The 12670-nt window shown below is 36.8% G+C and overlaps 1 protein-coding gene across 1 annotated transcript in view; it reads left to right on the top strand.

The window, feature by feature from the left end:
- The window catches only part of gfra2b (GDNF family receptor alpha 2b), an 86684-nt gene extending 77269 nt beyond the window's left edge, over positions 1-9415 (top strand). The window contains exons 8-9 of the mRNA XM_051685717.1: positions 6957-7007; positions 7102-9415. Of these exons, the coding sequence (XP_051541677.1) occupies positions 6957-7007; positions 7102-7257 (207 nt within the window). The 3' untranslated portion in view covers positions 7258-9415. The remainder of the gene's footprint in view (positions 1-6956; positions 7008-7101) is intronic.
- The last annotated feature ends 3255 nt before the right edge of the window (positions 9416-12670 follow it).

The following is a 12670-nucleotide window of genomic DNA, read 5'->3' as shown; positions in this document are numbered from 1 at the left end:
GTGATATATCTTCTGCTAAATCGTTTCCCTGTCAGTAAACTGCATCTTCCTTGGGCAGAGGCCCCTCTGCCCCCGGTCACCATGTTTGTAGAAACTCCATCACCCTCAGGTAGGACCTACCATGCGACTTCTCCACATGACATACTTCTGACAAGACTCGGTAAGACCATGTGACGTATTTCCACTCAAAATACCTCCCCCCCTTCTCTGGGTGGGGTGTGGCCTCCGCGGTGTCTTCCCCTTGGGAGTAACACCCCCCCGACGTAGACGTTTATGGCCCCCAGTCGGTTAACAAATTCCACTCTTTTTGAAAAGAAAAAGAGGTCACGGCTGGGCTAGCCTGTCCCTATTTGTTGGGCAGTTGACTTGTTCCCGAAGGACCGTTGGATGCTCATAAGAGTGTTGGGGGAGGTTATGTGATGGCCTGGTGTGCTGGCTACGAGGCACACAGCGGTCTGCCCGTCTCGCACCGCCAGTCCACGTAACACAGTTCATCTAGTTGTGGCGTTTTGTTTAGGGACCCCTAGTGTCACTACATCGACGCAACATCGTGTGAGTGTCAGATAGGGAACGTCCTGTTTACTTTCGTAAACTTTTTCAAAAAGCAGACACCCCTAGTGTCACTACATCGACACGACGTCTTGTTCCCTCCATCAGGGAACGGAGGTTACGAAAGTAACCAGGATGTTTTGTTACATACAGTGTTAATCTCGTCAATGAAATCATTGACAAATACATTCGTTGACGAATAATCTTTATTTTATTTCATCAGTTGAACACTACAAAATAAATAATTTTAAAATGGGTTAATTACCTCATTCAAAAACATCCTATATAAACTAATAATAACAACACTAATGAAAACAATATGGTCTCTGCCCCTTCAGGGCTTGACCCCTTAGAACCACAATATTCATCATGACCTCTTGTGTTTTTGCTTAAATATTACACCAGCACATAAAATGTCCTGGAAATGTCCTGGAAAATTGTGCCTAGAAAAGAGTGGGAACCTTGCTGCAGCCTCAGTTTACTGTTCTTGGCTGACAGAAGTGGAACCCGACGTGGTCTTCTGCTGTTGTAGCCCATCTGCCTCAAGGTTCAACATGTGCATTCTGAGATGCTATTCTGCTCACTACAATTGTACAGAGGGGTTATCTGAGTTACTGTAGCCTTTCTGTCAGCTCGAACCAGTCTGGCCATTCTCCGTTGACCTCTCTCATCAAGGCATTTTTGTCCACAGAACAGCCGCTCACTGGTTGTTTTTTGCACCATTCTCTTTACACTCTAGAGCAGGGGTATTCAAATACAATTTGAGAAGGTCCAGTCACACATATTTCCTAAGTGGGAAAAGTCCGGATAGATATCGTCATTTATCGGTGCTCTAGTACAGCATAGTAACAAACTTACCATTGTCCATATTATGATTTAGGATCCATGGTTTTATATCAAATGTTTTTAGAACTATTATTAAATACATTAAATGAGACCAATCAGACTAAGGAGAGTCTAATACAGAAGAAAATCTGAGTGCACAGACTGTGTTCCATGCATGCACCAGTCACTCTGGACCTTGAATCTATGACTAATGAGATAAATTACACTTTTTTTCTCCTGCCAATACTTTGAACTATGGCAAAAATGTTGCGAGTGCAATTCTAAGACCATGGTGCAGGTGTTCATTGCTGAGCCTGGTGCGGTATTTGGTTTTAATAATGTTCATTGTGGAGAAGGCTGACTCACAGCAGTATGTGGAAGCAAACATGGTCAGGATGTGTAGTGCCATTTTGTTTAGAATAGGGAAACCCTATTCCCAGAAACCCCAGAAAGTGACAGGGTCGAAGATATTTGCATATATTTATGTGATTGGATGAGACACGGATCTTTTCACGAGACTAATCTGCATAAAATCACGCGATTGGATAGGATGCGGATCTCGTCACGAGACTAATTTGCATAAATGCACGCAATTGGATAGGATGCAGATCTCGTCATGAGACTGATTTGCATATACGCACATGATTGGATAAGACGCGGCCCCAGGCTGGTTTTTCTACACCACTGCTAGAGACAGAGAGGCTGCAATGCGCTTTACTTGGTAAACGGCGCCCAGTCGATCATGTTTGAAAGCTGTCTGAAATTAATTTATTGACTTCGATATTGTTTAGTTTGGTGCTGTTCGGTCTGTATTGACGCTTTGCTGGGTCCAGACATGGACCACAGGCCGCCATTTGAGTATGCCTGCTCTAGAGACGGTTGCGCATACAAAAAAAAACAAAAAAAACAGGAGATCAGCAGTTACAGAAATACTCAAACCAGCCCATCTGGCACCAACATTCATGTCATGGTCTAAATCACTGAAATACTTGTTTTTCCCCATTCTGATGGTTGATGTGAAAATTAACTGAAGCTCCTGACCCATATCTGCATGATTTTATACATTACACTACTGCCACACGATTGGCTGATTAGATATCACATGAATTAATAGATGTACAAGTGTACCTAATAAAGTGCTCAGTGAGTGTATATAGAACTGTATTGCTGAAGATGTCATAACAGTGATGCCAATGCCCAAACATTCCAATGTGCAAACTGACTTAATAGAAAATCATCTAATTTCACTGAATAAACATAGGCCATTTAAATACAGATTTTTATGTCTAAAATGTACCTGTACATCCCTACAAAGAAAACATCCTACACATGTAATTATTTATTTATGTAATGTTGGTAATTGATTCTTTAAAGCCCGAGCAATTTATGTGTATTTATATCAAACGCATAAGGTACCTCTAACAAACTTAGTGGCGAACAAATCAGCTGAATGTAAGCAAGTTCAACGAAACTGAGGTAAGACACAAGCAAACATTTTCAGAGATATTTATTCACTTGCCTGAGAGAGCGCATTCTCTCTCTCCCTCTCTCTATCACACACACACAGCGGGCACACAGAGAATTAGGGAGACAAGCAAAGCAAACATTATTATACTGACTAGGTTTAAATGGCAAATGGCACACATAATGTATGACATGTATCAATGTATGACTACAGAGAGCACTTCAATAGGAAAACAGGCAATTCCCAGGCATTATAGGCGATTTAGAAATACCGTTATGACTTTAAGAACCGTCAATAAAACAAGCAGATATTACAGCTTTTCCTACTTACATTACAACTTGTGGAGAGTTTTGCCATGTCCCTTGATGATCGTTGTGCTGCACTGATAAGCTGCACACCGGGTCAAGTGCTCTGATATTGTGATCGCTTATATTGTCTCCCTCGTAACAAATGTAATCCATAAGGAGCAAATTAAACATTAATCACGATTGGCAATAGAGAGCGAAACCAGAGGTCGGAGACGTTGAAATGGCGGCATTATCAGCTGTCAGTCATTGAGGCTCTATGGCAGTTGGGGCACACCAAGATGGCTGCTCGAACACTTCCGGTGGCTTCACCTCATGCTGGAAGTTTACCATTGTGTCAGCGATCCAGTCCTATACACAGTGTATATCAGTGAGCTCAGTATGTTTTTAAAAGCCAGTTGCGTCTCAGGAAATTTCATTGTGAAAGTAATGAATCCTGTTCTAGATTTGTTGCTTTTTCTCTATGATATATGAAAAATTAAATATCAAAATAGATAAAAATATATTTTATTCTATTATTTTCTAATTGTCTTGAAAATATTTTGAAAATTTGACATTATCTGGGCAGTATTTCCCAAAAGCATTGTAAGCCTTTGTAGATCGTAGAAACAATTGTTGCCAATGGTCTCTACAATCAACTTAAGCTTACAATGCTTTTGGGAAACGCAGCCCTGGGCATTTTGTAGATCCATTTGTGACAGATATAAGAGCTGGGTCTCTAAAGATCTAAATATGTAACAGTGTTTGGTGACATTCTCATGCATTTAAAGGTTAAAGCAGTTTATTTCAGCAGGAAAAAGAGGTGTATGAATGCTGAATGACTGCACATTGCATTGAAGTGTCTGGAGCCGTGGCATAGTGGTTAATGCACACGATACACAGATGTTGAGCCTAGGTGCTCAGGTGGGAAACACAGGTTTGAATCTGGTCTGTCATGTCCCTTTCCCATTCCTCCTTTCTTTCTGCCCAAAAAGTTTCCTCTTGATTGTCTCTATCCAATAAGTCAGCCAAAAATCCCACACCCACTTCCAAAGAAAAAAAAATTAAATGTAACTACATTGTGTGCATTAATTGTAGTATGACTGCATAGACAGAAGACGCTTGATTAGTATGCACTGGCATTTATACAGGAAGCTATGTAATTCCATCTAAGTGATGTCATCATAAATAATAATTTGTTAGCTAATCCGAGTTTGAAAGGAGCTGCCTTATAGAGATCTGGCTTTGTGTGGCCACTTCCATCACATTGTGTCTTGCAGTTCTGTCCTAAGTCTTGAGGAGTTATAAGCCCCTGGGTACAGACGTAAATGACTGCACTCTCTCATCCGTGCTGAAACAAATTATGAAAACTCCACAGACAGGAATATCATTGAGTCGCTTAAGTTTAATTTGTGTCTCTGGCAACTGTAGTAGGAGGCAATAGTATATTTGTGAGAATGGTTACAGTATCTGACATTGTTGCTCATATCTGTTTGATTATTTGGTGCACTTAGAAGTTGAATGTGTTGAGTAAGCAAGCAGCCGTACTCCAGAATGTAAAATCTGTAATTCTGTAATTAATTATGTTTCTCACTGAAAAAGTAGTTCATCTTTCCTTGAAAAAACAAAATAAAAACAAAACTAACTGTGGAATTTTATCAGTTATTAATTCTACTTTTTAGTGTCACCATGGATGCCTAAGTAGTTTTTCCTGAGTTTTCGTTTGTTTTTCTTTAAAGCAGCTTGTCACCCCTCGGAAGTAAGGGTTTTATTTTAAGAATTCTTTATACTTTGATGTTAATCACACAGGCTTGATTTTCTTTATTTATTCATTGTTTGTTGGCATTCTAAAGCACTGCTTTCCTTTTTTTTTTTCTTTTTTTTTATAATAGATACTTTCCTTTTTTTTTTTTAATAATAGATACTATACTAGTTTTTTTTAAACCTCTCTGTTTGTATCATATCTTTCAAATATTAAACAGAATCTGATGGGTTTCTCCTGCTTCGTGGAATGTAAGTGACATTTATGAAGAGTATTATTTACCAAGTTTTAACAGTGAAGTGTGTAAGTTGTGCACCACTTGTATCACTACACAGAATTGCAAAACTGACACTCATCCTGCCATTGGCGGTCAAATAGATTGTCCCACCCCAAACTCACTCCATTGGTTGAGTCTATCTTGCTGTGTCAGGCTGTGGTCACTCTTTTCCATGTAGTTACAATGAATGGGTTCTAAATCTTGCAAACTTCATAAATGATGCCCAAGAATTATAAAAGTATCATTAAAGTTGTCAATTTAACTTGTGCACTACATTCCAAGTCTTCTGAAATCATACAATAGCTTTGTATGAGGAACAGACTAAAATTGGTAAACAAATCATTCCAACTGGCTTTTATGAACTGAATCAACCAATTTGTTGAATAGATTCAAATCACTGAACGTTTCACTAATCGGACATTGTTGCTTCTCTCATGAATGCACAAGAGAGAGCTAGGGTGGATGTCAAGATTTTCTGTGAATGATGACGTTAAATTCTGTCTGTTCTTCACACCATGCTATCAAAAGGCTTATATATATATATATATATATATATATATATATATATATATATATATATATATATATATATATACAGGGTTGGGGAGTAACGAAATACATGTAATGGGAATACGTATTTAAAATACAAAATATAGGTAACTGTATTCCACTACAGTTACAATTTAAATCATTGGTATTTAGAATACAGTTACATTCAAAAAGTATTTTTATTACTGAAGAGATTACTTTGCATTTTATTGTCATTTGTTTCATTTAATATTTAGTCCTTTCAGATGGAAAACATTTATACATATAAATGATGCGATCCAAAGTGCATTTGAACAGTGGTAAAACACTTTCTTATGATGTGTTACATTCATACGAGCAGACAGAGAAGTAAGTTTGAAGTAAGTTTGGAGCAGAAGAAATAGAAATAAACCTTGTGTAAATTGTCAGCTTTACACTAAGCTAAAATGCTATTTTTAGCCATTTTACATGCATGTTACGAGGCACGATCATATTTTTTTTATCAAGAAAATTCACGTTAGATCATAATTTCCTTTTTTCTAGTAAGACCTTTGATATTAGGGCAAAAATCGTATTCTTGATAATAATTTTTGTATTGTTTTCCTGTAAAAATATCTAAAAATCCTTAAAACAAGATCAATTTGATTTATCTTGTTTTATAAACAACACTGCATAAGACATTTAGGTTTTTCAGAGAATGTATTTTTAACATGTGTTTTTTGTCTTACTGTACTGGCAGAGTTTTTATAGTCAAAACAAGTTAAAAAATCTACCAGTGCTGAAGAAGTAATCCAAAGTATTTAGAATATGTTACTGACCTTGAGTAATCTAACGAAATACATTACAAATTACATTTTACAGCATGTATTCTGTAACCTGTAGTGGAATAAATTTCAAAAGTAACCCTCCCAACCCTGTATATATATATATATATATATATATATATATATATACACACACACACACACACACACACACACACACACACATATATATATATACACAGGGGCGTAGGATTGGATTGAACATTGCGGGGGTTGTGCCGTGAGGCATTTACATGTTTCCATTAATCATGGTATAAAAATTGGGGGGTTGTACTTGCTTGTTTTGATTATTGGAGGGGTCTCTCCACTTACAAAAATAGTTTCAAACAAAGCCAAAGCAACACTGCTTATCCCATCAGATTAGTGGACTGGAACTGACTGTTGTGTAATTATATGTAATAATAAATAATAATTAATATATTAATTGTTTATGTTTTCACAGGACAGTGAGCAGAAGTGTTCTCCCTCCAACAGTTTTGAATGTGCTGATGAGGTGAGCCACATTTCACTTGACTTCAAAAAACCTAAAATGATTCTTTCAAATCTGAATACAAAACAACTAAATAAAAAAGCTTGTAATCTTTCAGCAGAATGTGCTAAATCCCAAAATGGAGGGATCCATTGACTCAGTGGACTCTCAGCAGGCAGACAACAACTGTGCCAGACATTCATCTGTGACTTCAATCAGTGTTTCAGCTGCCACAGTGACGCTGGCCTTTGCACTGGTCAGTCAAGTTCTGTAAACACAGCCTGACTCCACAACACCAGGAATTATCTGATGGAATCTTCTGACCTCAATCAAAAGTGACATTGATCTCTCTCTCTCTCTATTAGTGTGTGTGTGTATGTGTGTATCACACGCCATCTTTAAAAACAAGTCAAAACAACAAATCCATTGGAGGAGTTTCCAAAAAACTGCTTGTAACACCAGTGCCCCATCAAAGAGAGACTAAGGAAGCCACCAGTGGTTTGGAACTGATATGGAAGTTGTGAAGCTGACAGTTCAACAATGAGAACTAGTATAAAGAGAAAGACAAAAAGAGAGCTTCTATAAACTCAGTGGAATTCTTCTCTTGCAAGGAAGGAAGTAGCCATGTGCTCTAATGTGATGTCTGACAGTTGATTGAGAACATGCTTCAAAATGCAGCCATGCATTGCAGCAAAGACGGACAATCTTTTGATTGCTTTCAGTGACCCTTTGATAAACTCTCTGTATATTTACCTTGAGATCAGATATAGAATATCTATTTAAAGGGTTTGTTCACCTTAATATTTAAATTCTGTCATCATCTACTCACCCTTATGTTGTTCCAAACCCATATAACATTATCTCTTCTGTGGAATACAGACATAAATTTTGTTGTCACTCTTTTCCATGTAGTTACAATGAATGGGGACTAAAGCTTGCAAATGTCAAAAATGATGCCCAAGATTTATTCCAGTATCATAAAAGTGGTCATTTTGACTTGTGTGCTATATTCCAAGTCTTCCAAGTCATACAATAGCTTTGTATGAGAAACAGACAAAATTTAAGTTGTTATTCATTGATAATTGAACTCTCCAGGGAGCTTTTAACCGTTGCAATTGTATCACTGAGTTAGTGAGTTAAACTTGAGAACTGGATCAATAGTGAACAAATAATTCTGTTTTTTTATGAACTGAATCAACCAATTTGTTGAAAAGATCACTGAATTTTTTACGGATTGGACATTGTTACTTCTCTCAAGAATGCACAAAAGAGAGCTAGGGCAGATGTCAAGTTTTTTCATAAACAGTGACATTAAATTTGGTCTGATCTTTACACCATGCAATCAGAAGGCTTATGAAGATGTATATTTATAATGCAGGAGTCGTATAGACTACATTTATGACACTTTTATGATGCTTTTGAAGCTTGGAATCTCTAGTCCCCATTCTCTGTATTTGCATGGGATAAAAACACCCAGTACATTCTCCAGAAATTTTCCTTTTGTGTTCCACGAAAGAAAATCATATGCAGTTGGCACAACATGAAGATGAGGGATATGAGTGACAGATTTTCGATTCTGGGTGAACTAGTCCTTTAAAAAAAACAAACAAAAAAAAACATTCTTCGCTATTCCTCTGTGCACATCAGTTCAATAGTGCCCACTGCATTGGTCATTACAAATAATTTCATGTAAATGTTTTTGTTTGAAGAAGGGAAAAAAAAATAGATCACATGGATTACGTGAACTTTTTCATTTTTAGAAATACTTTTCATCCAACAAGGATTTATCCACGACCGTTTTTAAAATTGACGAAAATTGGACCATATTGAATTGGCCATAATGCCCTGTGTACAATGTGTATAATGATGTTTGTAAGTATATGAGATTCCTTGAGAAAATGTTGAGCTTTTTTCCTGTTTCATCTCTGAAGAACGAAGCATGTGCTGGAAAGCAGGGAGATGCATGGAATTAGAACAAAAAGGGAGTGCCATGTGAAACGTATCGCCATGGAGAGCTGTCAGTGCTCATGATGTTCGTCTTAGGCTGTTATTATGTGTAATCATTTCTTTCTTGCAAAAAGACTTGGATTATAGTCAAAGAAAAGTTTTCCAGGGAGAACGGAACAAAAGATCCATTTGCGGAGAGGGTCAATTGTTGGTGTATTTTATAGTGTGCAATCTATCGTGTGGCCTTACTTTTTTGTCTCTGCTATGTTGCTCCCTCTTATGTAATGATCTGACACTGTACCACTTGCTGAGTGCCACCAAGGCTGACTGAGATGATTTCAGACGTTCAAAAATAGCAGCTCCTATTACTCAAAAATGTCTTGGTTCATTTGTGATGCTTTAAAATGAAGCAAGACTGAAGCTCAAGAATGTGTCAGAAATATTTGTCTAAATCCTAATAAAAAACGTCTTAGTTATGTCTTTAAGAGTCAAGACTTTTTCAGCATCTTTGTCTGAATTAGGCCTATAAACTGTCTGAAATAATTATCTTGAGGTAAGTTAAAGGCTTTGTTTAGCCTAAAATGACATACACTCACTGAGCACTTTATTAAGAACACCTGTACACCTACTTAATCATGCGATTATCTAATCAGCCAATCGTGTGGCAGCAGTGTAATGCATAAAATCATGCAGATACAGGTCAGGAGCGTCAGTTAATGTTCACATCAACCATCAGAATGGGGAAAAAAATGTGATCTCAGTGATTTTGACCGTGGCATGATTGTTGGTGTCAGATGGGCTGGTTTGAGTATTTCTGTAACTGCTGATATCTTGGGATTTTCATGCACAACAGTGTCTAGAGTTTACTCAGAATGGTGCCAAAAACAAAACACATCCAGTGAGTGGGAGTTCTGCAGACAGAAATGCCTTGTTGATGAGAGAGGTCAACGGGGAATGGCCAGACTGGTTCAAGCTGACAGAAAGGCTACAGTAACTCAGATAACCGCTCTGTACAATTGTAGTGAGCAGAATAGCATCTCAGAATGCACAACATTTCGACACTTGAGGCAGATGGGCTACAGCAGAAGACCACATCGGGCACTTTATTAGGACCATAGTTTTCCTCATAAAGTGCTCAGTGAGTGTATTTAAATGTATTACTCATCACATTTGAACAACAAATGAAATGGGTTAAATGTTACTTTTTTCACATTCTCTTGTTATAGTACAAACAAAGTATCAACAGTCAGATTGACTGCATTGTAAGGATTGGACTTTATGAGAAAAATAAAAGCAAATTGTTTGAGAAAAAAAAAAATCACATACTAAATCAGAATTGTGGTCTTTATTTCCAGTAAAAATATCTAAACCTTAAGACAAGATTCATTTTCTTTAGAAGCAAAAATCAAACAATCAAACTTGTTTTCAGAGAATATATGTAATTATTTTTCTTACTCCGTTATTCATTTTTTTTTTTTAAGCATAAACCTCACTAAAGTTTGTGAGATTTATACTTAAAAGACAAAAAGTATATTTGCCAATGGGGTAAGAAAAATCAAAGTAAAGAGATGGTTCACCCCAAAATGAAAATTTCTTCTGCAGAACACAAAATGAGATATTTATTTAGCAGTGGATAGTGGCTCAATTTAAAGCTTAAAAAGCAGATAAAATTATCATAAAAATGTAATTCAAGTCATTTTTCAGTGAAATTGTCCATTGCACATTCATCAATGCTAATCTAGCTCACAGTGGACTTGCATTGTTTTTAGTGCCAAACAATGCAATTTCTCGCACAAGGGAGAGTATATACTGCCACAATTATTATTATAATTTTTTTTTGTTTGTTTTTTTTTTTTTTTTTTTTTTGGGTGTACTATTCCTTTAATTCAAAATATATTATCTGCAGTAAACAGGCCTTAAAATATTATGCAGTCTGGCTTATCATGTAAATGGATTTAGTTTTAAGGATGATTAAAAAAAAAAAAAAATATCCTGATTTTATTTTTATTTTTTTTTGTGTAGTGCAAAGCTGTGTAAAACCCCCTTTACCTCAAAACACTATAGTAAACAGCTGTAAAAAGCACCAATGCCTCCAAGAAATCAGCACAAGTTTTAATGATAATCCTTTGCAGTTACTGAATATGGATGGAATCAACACACAAACACATGGGCGTGTTGTCGCTGCAAGATGTTTGCTGTCACAGTGCCTGCCAGCTGTAGCAATTCAGCTGGTTGTATTATTTTATCATGCCTCCGCTTATCAGCTGGCTGCTGAGTTTCACAGGTTTGTTTCTCGAAGATCATTACTTCATATTAACGGACTTATTTGTCATTTAACTCATGCCTTTTCCTAAAGTGATTAGGCCACAAAAATACACTTTGCAAGTACACAAACACAGATGCAAATGCTTGGCCCACATGCTTTGCAAGAGTGAAGAGGAAGATTACATTTCAGTCTGTTCCTCATATAAAGGTAAAATATGGCCTAAGAAGACTTGGTTTATAGTGCACAAGTCATACCACTTTTGTTGTGCTTTTTTGTACTTTTAAAGCTTGACAGTCCCAGTCTCCATTTACTTGCATTATATGTAAAATAGTAGCCAGGATATTCTTAATAAATTAATTTTTTCACAAATTGTCACAAAAAAATTATGAAGGTGAGTAAATCATGACAGAATTTTGACAGAACTATTTCTTTGTGCACAATCTATACCCATGAGTTGCTGTGTATTTTTAGCCAATTCCTGTTTGCCATCTTGACATCCATCTGCTCCTCTTCCCTCCATCATTCAGCCAATCACGTGTCTATCTATCTTCTCTAACTTGTCTGAAAACATGACAGCTAATTAATATGTTCTATAGGCCACATCTGCTGTTCAACTACAAGGGCAGATCAGAAATAGATCCATATGGCAGCAAAACTCAATCTTTTCAATATGTTTTGTAATCAAACCTAAACCTTGCTAAATGGACCAGCTTAGAACAGCATGAATTCTGAACAACATGACGGTGAGTAAAATGTTTCATTTTTGGGAGAACTATACCTTTAACATTGATTCATGCTGTCTTACTAAATAAGTACTTATATTATTAGCTCAAACTTGTGCAAATTTAACAGTCCAATGAGCTGTCCAAGGAAAACACATAGGCGTAAAAAGTGAATGTATTTGCATGGAAAATGAAAACCCATAAAGCTTCTCAGCAAATCTGCCTTACTATGGTTGTAATTGCACAGTCATATTCAGATATGTGCGCACTCATCCACTTAGTCTCCGTTCAGCCACAAGGACTGCCCGGCGTGCCTGCGGCCCTCTGGGAGCTCATCATACCTGCTGGTTAACATACTGTTGAGATTTGCATTGCACAGCATAATAAAGTGTCAAATAGAGCTAATATAAAAGAATAACAAGCAAATGTCCAACAATAACTCGGGGATGTTAATGCAAGATCTCACATTATTAATATGCATTAAGTAATAATTTATCAGGCACAGTAATATAGCATTTTCTACTTACACATGTAGAGGGTATTAAGCCCATTGTTCATACTTCGACATGTAGCCTGCTAGCTAGCTAGCTTGCCAGCCATAGTGGCATATTCCTCTTATTAAAAAAACAATCACATTATCACTAAAATCAAGTCTTAAAGAGTTCACCAAATTTTTTTTACATTTTCATAATTTACCCGGACTGTTGTTTTTTCAACCCAGTAGTAGCCTGATATTTTCTTTTTTCCTGACA

Source organism: Myxocyprinus asiaticus, chromosome 43, assembly GCF_019703515.2.
Source record: "Myxocyprinus asiaticus isolate MX2 ecotype Aquarium Trade chromosome 43, UBuf_Myxa_2, whole genome shotgun sequence".
NCBI classification, from domain to species: domain Eukaryota; kingdom Metazoa; phylum Chordata; class Actinopteri; order Cypriniformes; family Catostomidae; genus Myxocyprinus; species Myxocyprinus asiaticus.
This window is presented reverse-complemented; position numbering and strand designations above follow the sequence as displayed.